Source organism: Uloborus diversus, chromosome 8 (assembly GCF_026930045.1).
Source record: "Uloborus diversus isolate 005 chromosome 8, Udiv.v.3.1, whole genome shotgun sequence".
NCBI classification, from domain to species: domain Eukaryota; kingdom Metazoa; phylum Arthropoda; class Arachnida; order Araneae; family Uloboridae; genus Uloborus; species Uloborus diversus.
In genome coordinates, this window is record NC_072738.1 from 53,595,933 (window position 1) to 53,622,408 (window position 26,476).

Sequence of the window (26,476 nt, forward strand, 5' to 3'; positions counted from 1 at the left end):
CTTTTAAGCATTTGTTAAACAGTCAAATAAAGAAAAAAAAGAATCCTTTTTTTTCACAACAGAAAAATTTTGTGCTTCTGACGCTAAGCAAAAGCCATCCAAGTCATTCTCAACTTTCAGGAGAGGGGCACAATGGCAGAGGTTAGGTGTCACTCCAGACCTAGATATAATGTTCCACTGTCTGCGACCTCAAAGAATTGCTTTAAATTTCCTTTGAACAAGTGCAGTGCACTTGTTATGTAAGCTATATATGCGAGTAGTGTACGTAAAGCTATATATGCGAGTAGTAACAAAACTAAAATATCATAATTAATAAATGTGCTAGTTTTATAAAACAAAAGTTATTGCCACACAATCAACAAAAGCAAGACACATTACAGAAAAAAAACCCTCGGAAAATAAAGAAAATTGTTTAAAAAAAATCAAAACTGTCAGCAATTTGAAACTTTTTTGCCAACAGCACATATTTGTCTATATTATCTGGATCTGGCCAAGCTCCCAAAGTCCTTTGTTTACAGCCATATAGTCAATTCTAGTATGTCAATATATGTTCTTGCAAAAACTGTTACGACCAGACTAGCCACAGGGGAAAATTCTAACAGTACTATTATCTGCCATATCTCCGTAAAAATATTAAGGGAAAACAATGAAAAACTTTAAAATTATTATTCAAGAAAGTATTGCAATTTTTTTTCTTATCTTGCTTTTTACTGTTCAAAAACATTAGTTTTTCAATGACTGCTTCTTTCACCCACAAAAAGTAAAGATTTTTAAGGACCTTAAATATCATTTGAGCACAAACTCCTTAGATGAGAATACTCCTTCATTCAAATTGTTTTTTAGTACAAATTGTTCACAGGTCGAAAATTCCCCGGCATGTTGACTTTCTTTTTACCAGATTCGCAGCCAGCCGAATTTTTGGTAAAGGTCAACTGCCTTTAAGGGTCCTGCATACTGTACAAGACAAGAATTGTCTATTACTTCATAATAATGTTTTCAGCTTCTAAGGACAAGCACTGTAAAATTTATTGGCTAGATTTAAAATACATTAAACAGTACCTCTGCTGATTTCAGTGACAGCCTCTGTAGTCAACTGGAAGGAATTAATTTCTACTTATTGAATGAAATGTTTACATTATACTTTATTTACACATCATCAAGATGAGCAGTGTACATAAATAAATAGTTTAATATCCATAGAACCCCATAAACTTGCTCGGCTAGAATTCTCTGTTAGGTGCTCTTCTACAGAAACCAGATAATTTAGTAAACTCACTAAAACATTTTAGATACATAATGAACCTGACACTATAATATCAAAAATCATGTTTTTTAGTAATACTGCTGATCTCAAAGCAATGGCACTTCAGAACGTAGCCCGATTTCTAATCAGGCAATAAAGATTTTGCTACATAAAAAAAAAACAATTTTTTATTGGAAAAAATGCATGAAATAATAACTATTTCTTCCATGAATTTTTTCTTTGCTTTTTGATTACATCAAATTCATACAATTGTAAACACAAAATATTAACATCAATTTAAGTTAAAGTTTATAAAATAATTTATACAACTGAAAGAGTAAAACAAGTTTAAATAATTACTGTGGTTAAAAGCTGCTTCAATGTCTTCATATAAACAAGATTTCTCTGCTTTATTGCACCAGTATGATTTTGTAAACAGAAAATACCATGGTTTAGGTACACCATATTGACCTGTAATGGGAAAAAAATAATAAAATTAACTTTAAATACTATTAATCAAGCACATAAAGGCTACTAAGATATAAATTTTACTACATTCAAGCATCAATGTATTTTATACTAGCCAGTATTAAAACAAAATGGATCGTTTTTTTCAGGACTGGAGAGAATTTTTTTTCCCCCAAACCAATGTTTTCGAATCATTTGCAAAGTGATCATTTTCTACTCAACTAGCATATATTTGTATATGTAAAAAAAGGACTGTACAAACTTTGGTGTACATTCATAGTTTCATAACGTTACGTTGCATGTTCTCACATTTGTTTAACAAATTACAGTTCAATAAGAAAGAAATAGTGTTGCAATTCTATAACTATTGAAAACCATAAAATATTTACATTCAAATATTGAATGATTGAGTAATAAGATTAGAGTTTATGCAAATTGCATAAACTTGATTCTCAAACTTTAATGAAATGTAAAATAATAATAATAATAATAATAATAACTTCAATGATCTAAAAAATCAGAATTTGTAGATAATTTTTATTTGTAAAGATTAAAACATTGTTGCTATGAGTAAAAGATATCATAAAAATGTATATGACAGTATAATCTAATTACAAAATAAAAGCAAAACAAAAAACTATTGCAAACTAATTAACCTCTAATTACTAAACAAATTTTTGCATACATTATTACTTAAATTTTTAAAGTAAACACATCAATAAGAAGAAGAAACAAAATTATAGTTGGAAAAAATCCTTATGAACTGCTGGAAATATTTTGTTATCCCATTAAAAGTTGATGCTCAATGACATTCATCATTGGCACTACCAAGGAGAATATTCAACAGAACCAAAATTATATGCTAATCTTATCAAGTAAGGTTTTCCTTCAATGTGAAAATGTGTATTTGAGTTTAAAAATATAATCAAGGGAAAACATTTGGTTTTTCAAAGTAGAATGCACCGCTTAAATATTTAAAGTTATTTAAGCATTTGCAATAATTTTGATCTAATTCATACTACTTGTCATGTTTGGGTGCCAATAATCCTATTCCATACCACAGAAATTGCGGTTTCAAAACTTTCAGTTTTAATCAATAGAAAGTTTTTAAGGAAGTGTGTGATTAAACCACAGCCTCAACTGCAATAATCACCTTTTACTATTCACAAGGAAAATTCTACAACACAGGGCTTGAACTAATTGCAGACATAAATGAGAAACACTGATATTCATAGTCTAGTTAGAAACTCTAAGAAGTTCAACCTATATGTATTTAAAAAAATAATTTTTCTACACTAATGTACACATATATGATGAGACATATGTTCAATGTCATATCATACAAGTGATATGACATCGAAAGCTTAACTGCCTGAACTTGAAAGGCCTGCCAAGGGCATTAAGATGCTTTTGTGAATTTCACCAATGACATACTGTACACCATGCCAGCAAATATGACAAACAAAAATGATCTGCACGGCATGTCGCTTTTTAATTTATCTGGTTTTATCCACAAAGAAATTAGAGCGAAGTTCTTATCAATTGCAGTGAGTTGTAGTATTATTTCAGATGCACATATGAGGCACTGAGAAGCAAAGGGATGTGTCAAAATTAAAAATTTGGAGATAACCAGTACAAATGGAAGGTGACCTCTCCTCTGTTTTGGAGCAAGAGACAGTACTAGTAGCCCTGGTAGGTGCTGCTGTACAGCATGATTTAGAAAAACTTTTCAATGAAAGCCTACAAAAACATGAACTTTAAGCAAATTTTACTCAAAACTTGAAAAGGTCCACTTACATCCCTTTGCTTCTCACTGCCACATATGTAAGTTTCTTGTTGACACAATTGGTTAGCAGAGATGGTTGAAATATTAAAATCTAATATATTAATGAAACAGAGATGAAACTCATCATTCACCTGGCCATACTGCTTCTATGTACCAAGTCAGTATTCCATAAATCAGGCCATCAAACAGGAGCATAATCATTACACTTAGCATACTGTACTGATCACCGGGGATAGGACTAGTGCCTATATTTGACCATTGAGCTCCAACTCCCTCCTCTTCATAGTGACTAATGTATGAGCATCCAAAGCCAAAGGCAACATTTGAAGATAAACTCTAAAAAAATTGCAAACATTTTTCAAGATTCTAAAATTTAATACAATGTATTTTAAGTTATGCACATTAATATTTGAATATCTATTTCTCTACATGCACAGAGATAGTTGCAAATTTTTAACATCAATAATTTAAAACATTAAAATTTATTAGAAACTTTAAATGTGCTATTATTAGAAGAAAAAAAAAAGCTACAATCAGTAACTTTTAAAAAATATAAAAGTAAGTAAAGTAATTTTTCTAAATTTGAATTTATGTCATTTTATAACATTTGGAATTTGAACTTCTTTAATTAAATTAAACTAAGATGACTTTTCATAGCAATGATTACAGAATAATGATAATTACAGTCATTAAAATAAAATCTAGAAGAGTTTTCAATAAGCAATTTACTACAACAAACATGAAATGCAAATGCATCATTTTCTGAAATTTATTTCTATTGATCTGTTATTACAAAAATACTTACAGCACTGGCTTTTTTTAACAATGACATTCGATCTTCCCACAAGACTAGAAATGGATATGGTACATAAATAATAAAAAAGAGCATCCCACCAGCTGCAGCAGCAAGATTGGCTCGAGAAAACAAAGTGCTGAACAGAAAAGACAACATGATAGTTGAAACACTGTAGCAGACAAGGAACACAAAAATCACACCAGGATCACTATTCTCCATTACATTGCCATACTAAAATAAACAAAAATAAATAAATAAATACATTTTATTTTACAAACTAAGATAATTTTAAACTATTTTCAAAAAAAAAAAAAAAAAAAAATAAATAAATAAATAAATAAATAAATAAATAAATAAAAACTTAAGTCTTATGGTAAATTATGCATTTACGTTGCATCACTAAATGTTTAAAATTTCATTATCAGAGTTTTAACACATTGTGAGCCAGTTTAAATAACCCTCACTCATGCTTGTTCATAGGAATTTAAATCAGCATCTTTAAATTTATGTATGCAACACAGTGTTTGTCGTGACCGGTCAATTGGTGAAAGAAACCAATCACTGGAATCCTCATGACCAGTCCACAATGTGTTAAGACTGTAAAAGATAGAAGATAAAAACGTTTGAATGTAAAAAAAAAGTTTTGCCTAGCAACTTTGTAAATTATTAGTAACATAAATTTCATTTTTTTTTCTAGTACCAACTTCATTTTTGACTGCATAGGTTACAAAACTTGCACAAATAAATTTTTTTTTACAAAATGAACAATGAAAATTTACAAAAGAAATTAAGATTTCACCAAAAGGGCATAGTTCCAGTTTTTGATTTTAAGGGTCATTATCAGGAAAGGGCAGGGGGTCTAAGTGCAATTTTCAGGCACAAACAAGGGATCCAAGGTGAAATTTTTGAAACATACATCTCCAAAATGCAGTTCTAGGCTACATTAAGTTGCTCAAGGAGGGGGTCATGACCAGGGGCGTGCACAGAAATTTTGGGCCCCTTCACAAATGACTTTTACGGCCCCCCTCCATATTGTTTACCCCACATCCCAACATATATTTCACCCTTCATTTAACAAATCTCGGGCCCCTTCATGCTCAGGCCAAAAGGTGTCCCTTCTTCCCACCTGTGCAAGCTCCTGGTCATGATCCGCATGACCTACCCTCTAGTTTTGCACCCGAATGTCATTGTTTGAACATAAGGAGATTGAAACCATCACATAAAAACTTATGAAATTCAAAACCATTTGAAATCAAAAATACATTTTTTTTTGTTCCAAAATACCTTTTTTTCTATTTACAAACAATGTGTTACATTATTTTGTGTTTGAAGAATAATAGCTTCCTCAAATAATCATATGGCTTTTACGAAATATTTTGAAAATTTAACTTGATTTTATTGCTGATGCACATAACTTTTGTTGTTGTTGTTGTTGTTGTTTTTTTACTTACCCATAATTTTGCTCTTTGTATTAGAAAATTAGTTTTCTAAAACACTTTTCATTAAAGTCAAGTAATAACAATCATATAAATAAATAAAAAACTTTTTGAATAACACTTATAAAAATTTATGAAGTAACTAATCATATATAACAGCATTTTACTACTAGTATTGTTCTGTATTTTTTAGTTATGAATCAAATTTATTTATTTACTTTTACTTCAATTAAATTTTTATTATACTTGTTTTACATGAAACTTTATTTTATTTTTTCTTTTGCTCATTACTTCTGGCAGAAATCATTTCAAGAATTAAAGACAGAATAAAAAAATTAGTTTTAAAGTGTTTACAGATTTACCATAACAGAAACTTAAGAGTAACTAAGCAAGCAATACTTACTACAAGAATTAACATCAACAAAAAGCAGCTAGCCATCATGCTGAGAAGTGACTTAATAAACCATGCTAACCATAAGACACCGCTGTTCAATCCCATAACTCTCATGACTTCCTTTAGCCGACGTTCTTTTTCATACACAATGGATTTAATTATCATAGAGCTTGTATACACCCAGGACAATACCATGAAAAGCGGAAAGGTTCTTGATAATGCCATAATGAACCTAGAGCATTGATAATGAATGATACAAAGAAATAAATTAGTAAACTAATAAAACTATTTAAAGGACTACAGTCAACTCCCGATTATTATTAATCAACAGTCAGATTATCCTCGGGTCTTTCACATTTTTTTAAAAACGGTAATGATTTACAAGTAACCAACTTTTTTGTAAAAATTTAAGATACATACTATATAGTCATCAAATGTTCTTTTAACTAATGATTGCGTCATTGTTCATTTTTAGCTTTTACATACATTTTTTACATTCAGCGTTATCGTTTTTAGCTATAATTGAAATGTATGTGTGAGTGTTATTCATATTTTCAAAAGTATCACTTCTTATCTATTATTCATATTATCTGCGGCTAAGGTACCATCTTATTTCATGGATAATCAGGAGTTTACTGCATTTAAAAAAAAATCCTTCTGTCAGAATTATGGTACTGATGAATAAACAAATAATTAATTAGCAAGTTTGACTTTCTAGTGAAGCAGCATATACCAAACACATTCACTTTGATGTGCACATTGATGAGAAATAAAAAGTAATCTTTTCTCTTTATACTCCAAACCAAATCAAAATGTAACATCTCTATTGTAGAATTATGACAAAGTATTGTAAAACCTCAAAATACTTAAAGTTATAAATTGCTTTCCATTGAAATAATACAGGTATAGAAATAAATTAAAGAAAAACAATGAATGTTAGTGTTAAAATGAAAATGAGGGCAAATATTCAACAAAACACTTTTGGTATCCATTTCATTGTAATATACCTGTCACATAAAACATTCATCCATTTTAGCTGCTTTTTATATACCTAAAATTTTGGTGCATTGAAAAAAAGTTTGACTCAAAATGATGATTTTTAAACATTGATGGACTTTGAAAAATGCCCTTGCATGACAGGTTATCGATATGATGTTTCATGATTTCCTGAATTTTATGATTTCCTGACTTTAACCATATATTTCATAATCTCACTGCATGCAAAGATTTTTTAATGATGTACAATAATTCAATATTTAACGTTTTTATTTCAAGTTTATTTCATAAGTATATTTTAAACTAGATTAATACAATTTTTTTTAAAATAACTCTACATCACATTTTTAGTGTTTAAAGAGTTAAACAAGTAAAGACAATGAATTTTCATAACAAGTAATCAGAGTTATAATGTGCATGAAATAGTAAAGAAGTTTTATCAGTCTTTTCTTTTTAAATAACTTTGCTTTCCTAAACACTAGTGGCTAACAGTCAGAACCTTCTCTCCACCCCTTTTCAAAAAAAAAAAAAAAAGAGAAAAGATTCGAGTAGAGCTCAGCTGCAATTGATTTATTCACTATTGATCACTAAATTATTGATTAATTTGCTCAGCATTTTTTCTATCATTTAAAGTTGACTTTTAAACTTGAAAACATCTATCATACTATATGCAAATCAACTTACTGATCAAATATGTAGCATGGGTATGGAAATTGTTGCAAATAAATTCCAGTATCACTTGTACGACCAGTTTGCTCTTTTATTATGGCATGTTCAATCATATCCTGCAGATATGCAAATCCATAGGTGATGTATTTCATATCAATACCAGGTCTTCTTCGGGGACCAGGTGTATGGTATCTACAAAAATAAAGATTTTCCTAACGTAAAATTTAGCACATAAAGCGAAGCTACATGAAATTCTCATAAAAATCACACTCTTCAGTTCAAAACTATATAAAAAAAAATTTTAACTTCTGAAACTAGAAATGATGTCAATAAAACACCAAACAAATTATTTCTACAATTTCACACAAAATAAAATCTCTATCAAACAAAAATAAAAGCAAACTGATTCCACCAACATAAATATCTTCTGGATTTTATGCTGAGACATGCAGTTTCTTTAAATAAGAATTATGTAACAACTAAATTTAAAATAATTCCTGTTTTAATCTCACAATTCAAACTTTCAAAAATTATTTACATGCTTCCTTGATACAAATTTTGATTTTGGTTTAGATTAGTGAAGTTTTGCTACTTGTAAATAAAACAGTACAATTATTTTTTTTTTTTCAGAGTAACTTGAGTTAAATTAACACTTCAGGAAGGAGGCAAAAACTAGACAAGTAAAAGATTAGTGCTTTTTTAAACATTAATTATGAAATAATTTTTTATGGAACCTTTTGACGAAAGCTAAGTGATGAAACTTCAAAGATTTTCAATAATTATGGGGTCGTACTATTTAACACTTCAGGGGGGCAAGCCCGCATATACTCAAGCTGGTCTATGGACATTGAGTGGGCGTGAGTTTAACATTGAGTGGGAGTGGTCCTGCGGCAAGGAGGGTTCATACAATATTTGAAAAATATACTGAAACACTGTTTATACGTTTCTTTTTTATATGTTTTTATCATTTATACTTTTTTTTTTAAATTGGTCCCTGCAGAGTTCAATACATATTAATGTATCCCTATAATATATTTTTTTCATTTATACACTTTTTCATACAGTTTCTAAAAAACATATAAACGGTGCTTCACCGTAATTAAAAGGTGAAAAATAATTTGGCACAAACCTATCTTCAACTCTTTTCGTACTGTCAACTTTACTAGCAGCCATGCGAATCTTGTACTGTATGTAATGAGGCAAAATATCACGCTTCTCCAGGTTTGTGAAAACCACTCCAGCCCATAACTTATTTTCTTGGATCAAATCCATGCCATTGCGTTCTATTTCTGTTTCAGTGTCATAGGCAACAAAACGATTCATTTCAAAGCACTGCAATAAAACAGTATTTTTTTATATTAGTAAAATAAATTCCTTTTTAAAATACAATTTTTTTCTCTACAATAACAGGGTAATTGATAATGATATGCAAATAAAGAAAATATTAATGAGATAATTATTCAATAAAACTACTCAAACAGTTATATACCAACATCACAAAATTAATTTTAAGTGAAAGCAGCAATATGTAAAACTTTTGATTTAACTTTTCTCAAATTTTTAAATTATATTTCATAATTTAGGTTTAATTACTAGATAAATACATAACTGATTAGTATGATTATTTTTAAAAATCAATATAATTGTTTAACTTAAGAAAAAAAATCTGCATTAAGCATTCTATTTCTTCACAATGCATACAAATAAAATACTGATTAAAACTCTTTTATTTCATACTTAACACTAGAACTGCGGAAATTTCCATATACCTAAAACCGCGGGCAGGGGTCAATTTGACCCAAAGCTTAAAATGGGTTCTTTGATGTTTAGAAAGAGGTCAAAAATTTTTTTTTAATTAATAATAATAGTAACACTAAGGTTATACAATATAATTGTAAGACATAAAATTCTCTCCCATTAACTTTAATCCTTTATTCATTTCACTTTGTAGTGTAAATTTCCTCCCAGAAGTAGTTTTTCTACTATAACATTGTTCACAAAAATTAGACACGGTATCTTCATTCGAGGAAATATTTTCTTCATCTGGGGGCACATATTCATCATCGCTGAAAACAACTACTTCATCATTATCGTTTTCGGATTCATTTTCCGATAATTGTTGCATACATTCGAGGGCCTCGCCATTTGTAAGAAAAGTTCCAGATTTTATTTCATCTGGATTTGAATTTGACAACTTTTTTCGTTTATGTACATATTGTCTTTTCCTCCCACAAGTAGTTTTTCTGCTAGTACATTGTCCAGAAAAATTAGATACGGTATCTTCATCCGAGGAAATATTTTCCTCATCTGGGGGCACATATTCATCATCGCTGAAAACAATTTCTTCGTCATTATTGTTTTCGGTTTCATTTTCCGATAATACGTCGCATATATTCGAGGGCCTCGCTAACTGTTAATTTACGCTTATTTCTTCCAGCCATTTTCACATCAGATCAATTTTATCTCCATGTAAACAAGACGCCAAAAAATCGAACAGACTGATACAATCAAACTATCCAAAGCAATGCAAACAACCAGTTGTGAAGTCATAAAGAACTGGATGTGCGCCAGTTCACCACTTTCCCTTTTAGGCCGAAACAAAAACATCAGAAAGAAAACATTTCTTGAATACACTAACCAGAAGCATTTTCCCCACAAGTAATGATAACGTTAGGGGAGGGGGGGCGTCTGCAACACTTACTACTGCAGACGCCCTCCTCCCCCGCCTGCACTTCTGTTATCAGTAACAATTTGCTGACCTTGAAGTATTGTTCTGCCTTCATCTGGGAAATGGAGAGAGGACTAAAAAAGCTTTTTCTATTCTAGGAAACGTTGAACTGCAACTTTAGTGCTTGTGATTATAACGGGGTCAAAATGACCCATTCCGCGGTTTTAGGTATAAGTATTAAAAACAAAAAAGTGGTAAGTATGTAACGTATCATAATTTCACAGATTATTATTGGTATAAAAATAGGAAGAGTCACGAATTTCTTTTCAATTTCGTTTGTAACTTTTTGAGGAAATCGGAAACAAAATTGCTTTTGGGTCGAAATGACCCCATCCGCAGTTCTAGTGTTAAGCAGTAAAATTCTCCAGAGAGACTTAAAATTTTAAAAATAATTTCTCGAAAAATATACTCTGAGGAGTACAACACATGTATCATAAGGGGGTGTCATACATTAGTTAAGTTTTTATGCATAAACTATTGCATGAGCTTACCATTAAATAATCCCTAACTTCTTCTACAACTTGATTAACTTTGTCTAACCAAGAGCTTGAATTTGTCAACACCACCTGCATAAAATTGTTCACATTTTCCAAAAATGTGAGTAGTGTTTCATTTCCATCATTAGCCATTGTAACATTTGAAAGGAATTCAGCAAGAATGTCTTGAAAAGGGAAGTTCTCTGGTTTTAAAATTTCCTAAGAACATATAAAACATAAATTTTAAGAGAGTGAAAATAAAATATACAGAAAATTAGGCACTGTAGTGCATGGAAATATCTAATAATTTAACAAATTCAGCAAGTAAAACTAACCTCAAAATATTTGGAATGATTGGAACTGTTTGATAAAATGTCAGCTACTTGAACAGACCACTCGTCTAGCCATTTGTTACTAAGCTCTACAGCATCCACAAGGGGAGAAAATGTCTTATTAACCTAAAGGTAATAATTAATATTTTTAAATATAGTCTTTCAACTTCATAGGTTTTGCAATATGACATAACACACACATTAACATTAGTTCAAAAGGATAAGAAAAAGAACTGAAAATAAAAGATAATTTGATGTTATAATAAAAAGTTATTTCAAATATGGCTGTTTATGTCGGTAAATGTCAAGTGCTACATTTAGGGCATGGAAATAAGTGTACAAGTTATTACTTGCAAAGTTCAGTCATTAGTTAGGCAGAAAAAGTTACTGATCTGGGCGTCTTAATAAGTCAGGAAAGTTTAGTCAACAGTGCAGCAGCATAGCTAGTAACAAAGCCAATAAGATGTTTGGGTTTATCAATAGATCTATTTCAAACAAATCTAAAGAAGTTCTTCTGCCCTTAAATAGAAGTTTGGTAAGACCTCATTTGGAGTATGCTGTTCAGTTTTGGTCTCCTTATCTTAAGAAAGATATAAATGTATTGGAAAAGGTTCAAAGGTGGGCTACAAGGCTAATAAATGGATTTTCTCATTTAGACTACGATTCCAGGCTTAGAATGCTAAAAATGTAGTCTTCAGCAAAGAAGAAACCGAGGAGACTTGATTCAGTTGTTTAAATTTATTAAAATGAAAGATGTTACGGGGCTGAAGTTTAGCACTGAAACAGGACAAGGGGTCATTGTTTTAAGCTATTTAAATCTAAGGCTAACATGGATATTAGGAAAAATTATTATTTTAGCAGGGTAGTGGAACTTTGGAACAGCTTACCAGAAGAGGCGGTAATGAGCAAGGGAGTAGATAGTTTTAAGAGGGCCATTGATCTTCACTGGGGATTGTAAATTGACTAGGACCAGCCTACCTAGGCCCAGAGCCTGTTGCCGGTTGCCACTTTTGTATTTGTATTTGTATTTAAATAAAAACTAAATAAGATACTTGGAACTGTAGAAGGCGAAAAATGTCACAGAATGAGTATTGATAGTATAACTTTAAACAACGTGTTAATACTCCAATAAGGCTGACAAAGAAAGAGTATAATCAACCCTGGTTCTTAACCCTCCATTAAACACATTTTATACTAATCTGAAATGGTGTGTGCATTTTCCAGACACATTGTTATCAAATATGAATGTTAATTCATTAATTACTAAAATAAGGAAGTAATTATTTGTTGGAATAAAAATTTTACTTAAACAAATTTTGAATTAAAACTATGAAATCAAATTCATCTTTAGTGTGTCAATCCGGTATGCATACCTGCTGAAATGTTCAGGTAACTGAAATAGTTCTTAATAGAAAAAAATATTTCTAGTATTTTAAGCTATCATTCAAACAAATAAAAGATTTAGGACTTTTTCTTACGTACATTTGTATTTTTCTGCAGAATGAAAAACATCTGAACAAATCAATCTCTTCCCAATCAATTCATTTCAATTTTACATAAAATATTATTCTAAAACTGTACATATACAGTCAAGCCTGTTTTCAGCAATGTCAAACTGACTAAATAAAAATTTCACAATAGCTATAACTTTGTTATAAAAAATTATAGAACACACAGTAAAACATAAAGGGGGAATTGAAGACATTATTTTATAGTCATAAGTTTACTTTCTATGGCTTTGCTATAAACAGGCAGGATTGTATATAATATGTATGCAGCCTTAATAAAAAAAATTGTGACATCAAGTACATCTAGGAAAAAAAGACATTCTTCATTTAATAAAATAAATATTCATAAAAAATTCTTTTAGTCAACTTAAAAGAGCAAAGTTTTGCAAATGCTCTCTATATATCCCAGCTTTATAAGCCTAGTTATGATGGAATACTATACAAAATTATAACAATTCAAAGGAAATACTTTTACAAGAACAATAAATTATTTTACATACATTTAAAAATAAATTAGAACATCATTCCTTCAACATACAAAAAATTTTATTTGACAAATTTCAGATTAAACATATATATACAATTAATTTTAATAAGACTTCTTACACTTTGCATGATCTTATTTGCAGCAGTGCTGTTAGGAGAGTATATTATTTTTCCTCTGACAAATGGCTTCATTTGGTTCCACAGCATGCGAGTCAATTGATTTTGTTCCAAAGTGCGAAATAAGTTGTTACATTTGGCAGCTAATTGAGAAAATAAAGTTTAGTCACAGTTAAAATTTGGTTAATGCCGGATTTATACATTCAAGAACAATGAAAAACATACCATGAAAGATATGTGATCATCACAAATGGGCTGTTTGAGACTTAAATTGGCCACACATTTTACAATAAGTACTGTTACCAACAACAAAGGATACAACCAGAATTACTAAACTAATCCTTTAAATTAATTAAATGATTTCTAAGTATTTAATAACTTGACATTCTCATGTATTCAATGCTTGCAGATTGATACATGTAGGTTGCGTTCGACGAACTCAACCGGTCGACTGGTGACTAACCGGTTACTAACTGCAGCGTTTTGTGATCAACTGGTTACCGTTTTAAGCTGTTGACTAGTTGACCCGTGCGGAACTCCGCACTGTGCTTCGAATCGTTTCATAAGGTATTTCGCTCTTTAAGAATTTCAAAGGAAGAACATTATGAAGAAGAACCGAAAAAAAAGTAACCACAGAAGAGAAGGCATGTAATTTAAAGACATCAGTAACAAAACCTCGTTAAATACAACGTTGTGATAATTTGATCATCGCTCACCTTTTGGTCGTACATATTTTCAATTCAAACATAAATATCATTAAAAGTGTGGCTGAGTAGTGACTCGTGAAAAAGCAATAATTGTGCATGTAAAAAAACAGGTTGTGGCAAACAGAGTCCTGCCCATGTGAGCATCTGACGGGAAAATAAGAAATATTAAAGAGATATTTATTGGCATGGATTCGAATTGGCGCCATTCTGAGTAACAGCCCGACACCCCAACAAACCTAGCAATTGCGCCTTCCTTTTCGAAAGATATTCATTGAAGGAATGCGTAGTAAAAAACAGCAAAAAAGCTTTTTACCAAAAATAATAATAATAATAATAATAATAATAATAAGATCATGCTTCTATGTTTTGTCATTAACCAGCATGATACGATTTAAAATTATTCGAAAAGCATGGAATTTGATTAAAGAATGACGAAGATCTCACGTAGCGATTGAAACGAACATTCTAGAGAAGTAATAAATTAGATTGAAAATTAGTGTTTTTATCTTTGAATATTGAACTATTTCACATAGAAGATTGCTTTAACAGTTACGGCTTAAATGCCCGCACATGTTTCTCTTTTAATCAAACACTTAAAATTCAAAACCAAAACCAGTTGAACTGAGTCCGTTTTTTAAGTGTAATTTTTCGAACATAGACAAAATGTATTTTTTTTTTCAGCAGAAAGCAGAGGAGTAGAAAATGATTTCTTGCTAATGAAGTTAATAATTTTAATGCTTTCTATCGTATTCGCGCGAATAAAAAATTAAAGGTTTACTGGGTGAAACTCGTAGTTTTAATTTGGCGTAGTATTTTTTCATTTGTATAAAAGGTCGAACACTGCTATTAGAAACATCTACATTTCAGCATACAATGAAAATGTTTTTTTGCACCAAAAGGATTTCTTTTTGGTAAATCTAATACTTTTTTATGCTTACATTATGCTGAGTGGTCTGGATGTAGTCAAAGCTTAAAAAAAGGAAGAACACTCTTCGATTAACAGTCAACTCATCCGAATGATAACTGTAGTCTGCATAAAGGAGTCGAAACACCAAGTAGCAATCTCACTGCATTTATTTTATTACGTTTGTATGTTATGAGTACATGTAATGCGTAATACTAATATAAATTTGATATTCTTTCGGACAGCCCAAACTTGCCCGAAGTTCGAATAGTTTATAGCCGAACGCTCTACCGAAAAAAACTTATCAATTTAACCGAACAACTAAGTTCAGTGCTTTTAAGCTTTATTAAAATATGAACACACACACACAGGCTATTTTTTTTTTTGCTGAAAGCGACGTAAAATATGGAAAACTGCATTAGAACTTTGCTTTTAAAAAATAAATAAGAACTACAGGCAGCATCAAGGTTTTGAAACAGCAAGGGGCGTTTTCGAAAACTTGATTTTTCGACCGTAAGTGTATTTTTCTTCATTAGCCAGCCTGATAAGTTTTAAAATGAGAAGGGAATAATATATAAGATAAGATATTGAAGAAACATTTTTTTATTCTTGAAAATTTTTACAATTTGTTACCGCAGGCTGCTTGAACCGTTATGACTTAGATGGCAGCACGTGTTCATCATTTAACAGAACGGTTAAAATACAAAATAAATTGAACTATGCTCTTTTTTAAGCGTAGCTTTTCGAATGTAGCAAAAATGTGATAAGCTATTTGTTTTTTTGCAAAAAGAAGAAAAAATACATATTTTACCCTTCAAATTGAGGTAGTAATTTTTTTATTTGTACAAAGAGTCAAAAACTCATTAGAAGAATATATATTTCAATATACGATTTATTATTTTTTCTCTGAACAAAAAACAATTCTATTGTAGTCTGAAATCTTAAACCTGTTACTTATATTTTCGCTTACATTATGCTTTAATTTTCTTACCAGAGCCAAAGCTTAAAAAGAAAAAAAAAACGTACAATTCAGAAGTAATTTAGCACAACGCCACTTCAAGTTTTCATATCAGCAAGGAGCGTTTCCTTCTCATTTATTTTATTCCTTCATAGTCGTTATTCACTTAATTAAGTGTTCATGTAATGCGCGATATTTCTCTTAATTTTTTGTTGCAGATTGTCCGGACGTGGGCCCGAACACGGATTCTCCTGGTTACGAAGAGAACGCTCTGCCGATCAAGCTATTCAGCTCTGTCGGTCATAGCGCAAATTAAAGCTATAAGTTTAACCGAAAACCTCATTCTGGTTCTTTAAAACAGGTTTTTCGGCTGAAAAAAACAATTTTTAGACCGTGGGTCTATTTTTCGTCAGTAGCCAGCACCATAAGCTTTAAAATAAGGCGTAAATCAAAGAAATCGATCAAGAATTGAGGAAAATCTGGCGTAGAAACCAAAAACAGGCTACAGAAATAATATATAAGGATTGGTTGATTGGAGCACGTGATCATTAGCTGTCACGTGATCAATCAACCGGTCGGTACCTGTTGAGCTTGTCGAACGTAAGCGTAGTAAACTCCTTAGACTACCAGACAAAAAGCATTATAAATAGATTCCATTGCATATCAAATGATATATTTACAAAAAAAAAAAAAAAATTTGATGAAGAGGTATTTTCCTGTTCAATGAAAATAATTGCAGTGCAATAAAATGTATAACTAAGTCAGCTTTAGTATTGTTTTCTTCTCTCTCTCTCTCTCTCTCTTTTTTTTTTTTTTTTGAAAAGAGGATCAACTGATGAACATTAAGAAATAGGCAAGTTTTTTTAAGGTTGGGGACAAAAAAATAAATAAATAAATAAAAGAGAGAGAGAGAGAAAAGAAAAACAGTAGAGCAGAAAAATCGAAAAACAAAACCTACATGATTAAAATACAAAACTGCAAACATTTTTGCAATATTGTGTTTTAATAATGTTTATTTTACATTTTAATGAGGGTTATTTGAGATGATGAATTGCATGTAAGGTTCTGTTTATTACTCTTTTAGGTTGTGTGTCTGCTGTAAATGCCAACTTAACAATTAAATGAGGAAATTAAATGCTTGATTAATATTTAGTCCCATCTAGATGTTCATTATAATGAACATATTGCATAAAATGTATTAAATGTGTCATAACACCAGTTCAGAATTAGAGAGGTTGTTGTAAGTATGTTTTAAGATGTACAGTAGAACTCTAGTTATTCAAAATTTGGCTACCCGAATCGTTGATTAAGCGAATTGCTTTCTGAATTTCAGAAAAATTAATTCAGATCGATTTTTAAAACAATTAGACTGAATTTAGAGTAGGTGCAGCGTAAACATTATTGCAATATTGAGTCCCTGTGTCATAGTGTAGTTATATCATTTGCTTCCAATGCACAGGACTTGAAAGTATACTAAGCAAGTAAAAGTGTTGTCTCCTCTATTAATTAATTACCTTTTCTTGTATAAAAGTTTTCCCCTCCCTTTTTGAACACAAAGTAATTAATTTAAATCCAATTATTTGAATTTTTGATTACCTGAATGAGGTCCGGTTCCAATTGATTTGGATAATTGGAGTTCCACCGTACATGTGTACACTATATGTATATACTATACAAGTGTAATTTGAGATTAAAAAATGGAGGAAATGAAAAAAAAAATTAAAATCAGATAAAATATAGGAGGAGTTTTTATAAAACAAGGGGTAGAGGAAGGTAATTGTCTCAAAACACTAAACTTGATATTGCAGGTTGTGGAACTGCCCTTATTAAAATGAAATAAAATATTTATCTTTATCAGCTTTGAATGATAACAAGGACACAATATACCCAAACAGTTTACATGAATAGCATAGAACATTATTATTTCATTGACATTAATTGGAAAACTTCTTAAATACTTACTGGTAGTATTGTCATACACATATTTAAAGTCATCATTTTTGACAAACACTTCACGTTCATTCTTCATCTGTTGCCTCAGTTCTTCAAAATGACGAGCTGGTCCTTGGCGGTCATGATCAAATAAAGAAGACATGTTGCGCCCACATGTAAATAGCTGAATTAACTGAGAGGTTTTGTTTTCATTATCAGAATCAAACACGTCCATAATTCTTTGCCACGTTGAGTTGAAGTTCATTATTATGTAATAAAGATTGTTCATGTCTTTAAGCTGGCGCAAATAAAAAATGCATAAATTAAGAAATTATATACAAAAGAAAGTGTAATTGTTCATCAGGAAACAACATGACAAAAAATAATGTTTTCATTGCACACAGTCTAGATGTTTTTTTCTTTCTTTAGGTATAAAGGTTGTTAGGTATAATATATGGTTGTGATTAAGATATGGTACTTATAATTAAAATATTCACAATATGAAAAATTTTAAACATGTTTAAATATTTGTTGAATACAAGTCAGCAGCCTAAGGTTTTATTTCAACACAGCATCAGATTTACACATCTTAAAAATCACAGTATAAGGTTACATTGTGTTTTTTAATAACAACACAACATTTACTTCAAATTTCAAAAATAATGACTAGTGTTATTTAAAAATATTATGCAATAACATTGCAGAAAAAAAAAATATATGAACACATTACTTATAAAAAAAATTGAATGCTTAAAATATTGTAAAATCATTAGTTATGAGCCAGTTGCTTTGAAAAAAATATTTTTGACTTTTCAGAGGGCAAAGCTCAAAACCTGCATTAAGAGGAAAATACATAAATTAAAAAATTAAAAAAAAAAAATCTAAAAGTAAAATGAATCAATTTATGAATACTATACTTGAAAACAAGAGCAAAAACTAACAGAGTATCAAACAGAAAAAGAAAGATATCATTTTATCTGTATCAAAATAAAAGCTCTTAAATTTCACACAAATATTTAGCATATTAAAACCAATTGTACAGTCTAAACTATGTTGGTCAGTCACAAAGTTAGTTGCACTACTTCGTAAATATGTTCCACCTGAGACAAATTTGATGAAACTCTTTGGCAACTCTTCAGACATGTGCCTTTATCGTGTGACGCAGCGGCTTCCCCAAGGCTAGTTTAATTTTTCTCATCATCAGTCGCAAACATGTCTCGACAGCTGCAAGTAGCATCCAAATTGGAAATGTGTACAGTGATTCGAATTTGTGGAAAAAAAATGCAACTGCACTGAAATTTATCGGCAGAAGAGTGAAGTGTATGGTGAAAATGCAATATCACATTAAGCTATCGTTAAATGGTGCAACAAGATTGAGAATGGACATACAGATATTGAAGATGATGAGCGTAAGAGAAGACCAAGTTTAGGTGGGGAGTGTGGGATCACCCTCCCTAGAAGCCTAAACCTTTCACCTCATGACTTCCATGTTTTTTGATCCCATAAAACAAGAACTTTCAAAGCATTGATACCCTTGGGATGCCAAAGTGAAAGCTGCAACCCAACAATGATTATGGGATATTGGACGGGATTTCTTTATAGAAGGCATCAAAAAACTTGTACCACGTCTCGATTAACGCTTAAATAAGGGGTGTGGTTGCGTTAAAAAGTAGATTTTGAACGGAACTTTAGGATAACAATAAAGTTATTGTAAAATTTCAATCCTTTTTTTGTTTTCTTGAACAGTGCAATTAACTTTCTGACTGATCCTCGTACAAATAAATACATAAAAAATGAAATCAACATTAATAGAGAAAGACAAACAACATTTTCTATTTAAAAAATCAGAATTGGATACTGATGCATAAAAATAAATAATTTAACTAAAAATAGTTCGCATAACCTTCAAAAATCTGGAAAACTTATTGTATATGTGAAATAATTATCACATATGTTTTTAACTATACTTTTATAACTTTTTTACTTAAAATTAAATTATTAATTATTATGCAATCCTTTCATAAAGGGCAAATGTGACATAATTTGAAGATATAAAAAAGTCTAACAGGAATGTACACTTGTTGCACAAAATGATGCAGAAATTTTTCTGTGTTTAGACTGTAAAAGGATCTCCAATTGCCAAATAAAAACAAAGATTCGTGTTTGGGATAAGTGCTTGTTGGCAATAATGACTGAATGGAATAAATAGTCACTCATACCATTGCTTTGCTTTAATAAGTTGTAAAAAATTAAAAAATCTATGAAACCCTGTGCATACATATTTGTTGTATCTTAATATGAAGTGATACATAATTTCTAAGACATAATACTATAAAATATACTATCATGAACTTATTCCATTTTCTAGCGTAACTTTTGTATCAAGTAATCTATGCACAACTTTTATAAACATTAAAACAAAAACATAATTAAACACTGTGCTATTAGACTAACTTATAATCCTACAAAATTACAATAGTTCAATGTAAAAATGAATGCTTGTTCTGACTTTTAATTTCCTATCTAAAATCATAAAAACTGTATTCAATGATGAAATGTGCATAGTAGTCATAACTTTTGTAAGGGACTAAAGATTCATTAATACATTTCTAGAGGTTGTGAAAGCTAATTGATGGAATTTTAGGAGTTTGAATGCTTGTAGGGGCAAGATAAAAAGAATACTGGAAAATCAGCATTCTAAATAGTTTAGAAGCTTTGTAAATCACAATGAAGGGTATTGCTTACATACAAAAGTTACTTACTTTTAGAATTACCAATGAAGTTCTCTCATTCTATTGGCCCCGCTTAATTGAATATCGTCACTTTAAGAAGTATCAATTGATTAAGCAGGGAAATTTTCTTTACCTTTCTAAATCAACAACATTTGTCAAAAAAGGTAATAATAATAAATCAATAGCTATATAAAGGAAGTAATTAATGCCGGTAAAAAGTTTTTGACAAAAATTATAAAAAAGTAACTTACAACCTGAGTTATGAAATCTTTGTTTTGGCACCTTTTTTCAGTACATTATTTTTTAAAAATTCTATAATAGTGGATTGCTTGCTCAAGGTCTTTTGAGGATACGTTTCTAGTTCCTTCTTTACCTCCTCATCTGCCCGTGTTTTATCTTTAATATTTGTCAATTTATTATTGTCTGAAATGCGTACATTTCTATCTGGTAATTAATTGAATTATTAACTGCGCTATTGATAGTTTTTTTTTAATAATGGCAACAACAAAAGATATAAGATAGAATAGAGGAAATGTTTTGATGGAATATGAATGTTTTCCTCCCTCCTGCTGGCGAAAAATATGCTTTATATTTTTTATGTCAATAATTGCTCTTACATTATTTCTAGTTTATTCAAAATTTTTCTCAGAAAAATATTTATGAAAGCTGATTAATATTATTCAATTATCTGGGGAAATTATTTGATTAAGCAGGGATCTTTAACATTGCGTTTATGGGAAATATTCGGTTCCGGGAGGTTTTATTCGTATAAGCAGGGCATTCGTTTATCTGTTACCTGATTAAGCAGGGCTGACAGTATCAAAAAAAGGAAAATATTAGTCAAATAATTCAACAAATACATTGTAAACTTTTAAAAAATTCAAACAAAAAAAAAAAAAAAAAAGAAAGAAAGAAAACACAGCTCAGTAAAACATTTTCATGACTTATGAAATAAAAAACTACTTTAGTGCAGAAAAGTAAAAGAAAATATTAAAATGCAGATTACTGCAATTTAACAAATGTTTCAGAATTACAAGAAACCTCATTTTCTTCGTATGTCTTTTCATCTGTATGCAAAACTCTTTTGCACAGAAAAAAGAAGTTCCTTCTAACTTCAAACCAACACAGACCAACTTTGCAAAACGATCAAAGATACATATGAATAAAAAATATCTTACTTCATCAAACAAATTTACAGAAGCACTCGTGATATGCTGCCATTCTTTTATATGTAGAGGAGAGCCAGTGTTTTTGGCACTAACAATGGATAGCTTTAAAAAAAAAAAAATCAAATAATTTTTATGAATTTATTGTAGAAAAGAAATAATTTTACATTGTAAATTAGCTAATAGACAAACCTGTTTGAGCAACTCATCATAATTTAAATGCTTTGCAAGTTGAATAGAAAACTTTCTGGCTGCAGATGGAGATAATCCACATAATTCTTTGAATAAAATATCTTGTTCTGATAGAGTGACATTTAAAAGGTGTTCTAAACCATTTGCTGAACAGAGGTATTCAACAACACTTTTCCGGCCCCGATCAAAAATCTGAAATAATTCAAATTTGATTATTGAAAGCAAGTTTGTCATATTAAACAAAAATTTGCATCAGTAAAACTTATAATTAAAAAAAAAAAAAGATTAAAATAAATAGAAATGATATTCATTCAAATTGAAACTACCACCCAAACTACTTAACATGTTTTCATTTGAATAATAAATTAATTCCAAATAGCTGTCTTCATTCAGTAAAATTCTAGCTTTATTCTTTCCCTTTGTTTCTTTTTTTTTTTTTTACTGTTCGATTGATAACTTTAAAACATAAGGCTAAAAATGGGTCGTTATACTAAGTGGAAATGCAAATAATTATAGTTTATGAAGAAAGGTGTACATTTCACTGAATTGTTTAAGTCCATATGCAAATTTTACAGACTATGAGCCAGACTTTAAAATGAAACCAAAGCAAAAGCTTGCAAAATTTATGCACTTATGAAATATAATCAACCAAGAGATGGAAAATTATTTTGGTCAATCACCCTATTATTTGTGCTGCATTTTCTGTTTTTCTTTATTCATTCATATTTATTTCCATTCAAAAGGACCAGTGTAGTTAAGTAAAAATCTCTTTTTGTTATTTATAAATTTTTCTTTTTCTTTTTACATTTTCAATTCTTGTTTGTATCATACCTTAAATATTTATTTATTTATTTTTTATCATTTGTCTTATTTTGATTAATGGAATGATACATGGAACATAGCGTGTGAATTCTTCCCCCACTATGTTCCTTTTCTTTAATTCTATTATTTGTTTACGCCATGATCCTAATTAGTCTCAATGTTTCTTCTAATGCCTTCCAATTCCATTGGATGCATAAGTTCTTGGCTTCCTTTAATTGCTTCTAATCCTATGACTTATATTCAGAAGCTCAATTTATGCAACAATAAAGGTGTTTCATTTTACCTCAAAAAACATGCCTACAATTTTATTGCTGTTTGTACCCATTTAAACTATGATTATTTTACATTCAAATATTTTTGTAATATGTATAAACTTTTTATCTCTAGGGTGATAAAAATTATTTAAAGCAAAGAACTTAAAAAATAATATTTTTTTATATTTTTGTATTAATATGTTTATAACGCATTTGCAATATTTTTAGATGCCCTACACATATTTAATTGTTTCAGAAACCCGATGACTTATTTTTATTTATTTATTTACTTTTTGAATGAGTTTGCAATACTTAGGCAGACATGACAAAAGTACTGAATAAGAAATATCCTTCATAATAGTACAGAAAATACCAATTATTTTTCTATTTTTTAAAAGTAAGTTAAATCACATTCTAACCAGAAAATTAAATTTTAATTTTGTTGAAAAACTTTTAGTATAGATGTTTTACTAAGAACAGTCCTAAACATGGCATATTTTTTCCAATAAAGATATGAGAGCCAAAATAGCTAACTACATTGAAACAGAGTGCAAAATGTAATATAAAAAAGTTATTAGTTATATAGTTATTTAGAAAGTTATTCATTATACATACAGAATTAAATGTGACAAAAATATTTTTAACACAAATTAGTGGAGCCTCATTAACAGGAACAAGCTTATTATGTGTTCAAAATTAAACATGACAAAACACTTAAATAAGGCGAGCGCGATTAATATAAGCTAGCTTAATATTTCTTTTCCTACTTTACTGAGCAATTATTAACTTGCCCAGATGAAAGCAAATATTAATCTTGCAACAAATACATTAAATAAATATCTTAAAACTAGATTTCAATCAATATAATATTAACTTTGTTGTTTAATTAAGTAGAAATTTATTTTAAACTTTTAAGATGAAAATCAATAAAAATATGTTCACAGAATACAACACAATTATTGGAGTCCAAAAACAAGTCCTTAAGCAACACTGAATATTTGACTGCATTAAAACTATATGAGGTAAGCCAACTGTTGGCAGTTGTATAATTTGAAAAGGAATCACTACAAATATTGTAATTTTTAACTAATTTTCAATAATACAGTGAGACACTCTTAAATTAAAAAAAAGTACAGTGGAAAATACAAAATCACAAAAACTAATCACTGAAACTTAAGAATAAAAATGATAAAGCAAATAAGATATTTTTTCTTTTTAATAAAGAAATAAAATGACATTAAATGCACTTCCTATAAGATAAATGGAAAGCTGCAGAATTTATGTTATTGTGCTTATATCCACAGTGGATTTTTAACAGATAGAGATCACATAAGATAAAAAGATACAGATAATACAATAAAGTACAGAAATTATTAACTTTCAAGCTAGTTTATGTTAATGAGGCTCAACTTCGTTTGTCTGTCTTATAAATAAAAAATCACAGAACCTTTTGAATTCCTTGAAACCTTATACTAGAAGAAAATAAGATATCAAATGCTTTTCTTGAGATCTTCACATTTTGTGACCGGAGAGCTTTCCTGAATGCATGCTTTTCAGTGATTAAATTACCTAAGTTTATAACACCTGAAAGAAATATATATTAAGATCAAATTAAGTTTATTTTTGACAACTAATATTTTCTACAGCGACATAAAAATTTGATAAATTACCTTGAATAGGAACTTTAGGGTCTGTTAATTTCTTTACAGCCAGATTAATAGATTCAAAATCTTTTAATCCTTGGTCCAACATCAACCTGGTTTCCCCAGTTAAATGCTTACTTGTGATATCTTCAATTTCTTGAAGAAAATTTAACAATCTGTAAAATAATTAAAAATATAAATGGGACGAGCAGCAACAGGCTCTAGGCCCAGCTATGCTGGTCCTAGTCAGTTTATTAGTCCTCAATGAAAATCAATGGCCCTCTTAAAGCTATCCACTCCCTTGCCGCTTTTGGTAAGTTGTTCCAAGTGCCTGCAACCTTACTAAAGTAGTAATTTTGCCTAATTTCCAGGTTAACCTGAGATTTGAGTATATAAAAACAATGACCCCTTCCGTTTTCCATGCAAAAAAGTAACCTATTAACATCTTTCATTTTGATAAATTTAAACAACTGAATTATAAATAATAGTTCCATGATATAAAATTTAAAGTTGAAGATAAAAGAAGGTATAATAAATATTTCATGTCATTAAAAAGAGTTAAAATGTTACTAATAAATTAAGTTAGAAGGCATCAGTATTTTGGTTAAGCTTTACAAGTAATATATTTTAAATACATGAGAGAACATATTGCACTTTGGCAATGAAAGTGACACAACTCATGAAAACAGCAATGGAGAAAATTAAGGCTTTACATAATAGTAGTTTTAAGCGATTAGTCTTGAATATTACAATACACGCAAAAAATAGTAAGTGGTGTTTACTGGTTAGTTTTTGTTGTCTAAATGAATAATGCATACTTAAAGTTCGAAAATGTTCCTTCTAAATTATGAAATTTTAATAATGTGTCACTATTGGTTTATCGTTTTAACGCCACCATGCACCAGTTATGAAAGCTAACTTTGTGGGAGTTTCTGTGGTAAGAAAAAGCATTAAATTTAGATTTCAAATCAATAGTTAATACATTTTCTCCAAATTTTGAGCTGTGTTACTTTCCTTGCTGGGGAGCAATATACAGAAATGCAGCAATGGAAAAGGGAGGTGAAGATGCTGAGAGAAAAGAAAAAGACCACTCAGTGGAATATAGTGGAAGACTTAGGTTTACAACCAAAGTATCAAGTAGCAAAAAGATAAAAATGTTCCAATTTATAAGTAAGATAATAAAAGCAATCTCATTACATAAAACAATTACAGTAACCCCTCGTTATATTGTGCTTTTCGGGGGACAAAGAAAAAGAGCGTATACAGTGGTGGACAAAATTATAGACTCAATTTTTTTTTCTTTTGTTTCAATTATAGCATGACTCAGTTTAAATTATTTTCATTGAAGTTAAGATGAATAGTTGAAGAAATAGTTCTAAAATTAGTACATCTTATCTATTAAGTTAAAAAGTTTATGAAATTAGAAAATTTGCTAATTTCATATTTTATCATTACGTGAAACCTGGACAAAAGTATAAACTCAAAGGCAAAAAATCCAGGATTACGAGAAAGTTTCGTTCGAAAATGTTAATTTAACGCCATAGAATGAATAAATGTTGCCATCAGTGATTGCTAACAGTTTTGTTTTTGGAAATTAATGAGAAACATATAAATGCACCGCTGGACAAAATTATAAACTCACTTTTTTTTTCTTTTTTTTCAATCATAATTGAACTCAGTTAAAAAAAAAATTTTGTTCCAGTAAAGATAAATAACTGACTAAATAGTCCT

The 26,476-nt window shown here is 29.7% G+C and overlaps 1 protein-coding gene across 1 annotated transcript in view; it reads right to left on the reverse strand.

Moving 5' to 3' along the window:
- Positions 1–26,476, reverse strand: part of LOC129228236 (phospholipid-transporting ATPase ABCA7-like) — a 113,458-nt gene that overhangs the window by 79,580 nt on the left and 7,402 nt on the right. Inside the window, exons 4-17 of the mRNA XM_054862902.1 lie at positions 24,773–24,921; positions 24,550–24,686; positions 22,027–22,218; positions 21,847–21,939; positions 17,967–18,234; positions 13,439–13,578; positions 11,328–11,450; positions 11,008–11,211; positions 8,918–9,120; positions 7,804–7,980; positions 6,133–6,355; positions 4,303–4,524; positions 3,629–3,833; positions 1,604–1,714 (exon numbers count right to left, since the gene is read on the reverse strand). Of these exons, the coding sequence (XP_054718877.1) occupies positions 1,604–1,714; positions 3,629–3,833; positions 4,303–4,524; positions 6,133–6,355; positions 7,804–7,980; positions 8,918–9,120; positions 11,008–11,211; positions 11,328–11,450; positions 13,439–13,578; positions 17,967–18,234; positions 21,847–21,939; positions 22,027–22,218; positions 24,550–24,686; positions 24,773–24,921 (2,447 nt within the window). The remainder of the gene's footprint in view (positions 1–1,603; positions 1,715–3,628; positions 3,834–4,302; positions 4,525–6,132; positions 6,356–7,803; positions 7,981–8,917; positions 9,121–11,007; positions 11,212–11,327; positions 11,451–13,438; positions 13,579–17,966; positions 18,235–21,846; positions 21,940–22,026; positions 22,219–24,549; positions 24,687–24,772; positions 24,922–26,476) is intronic.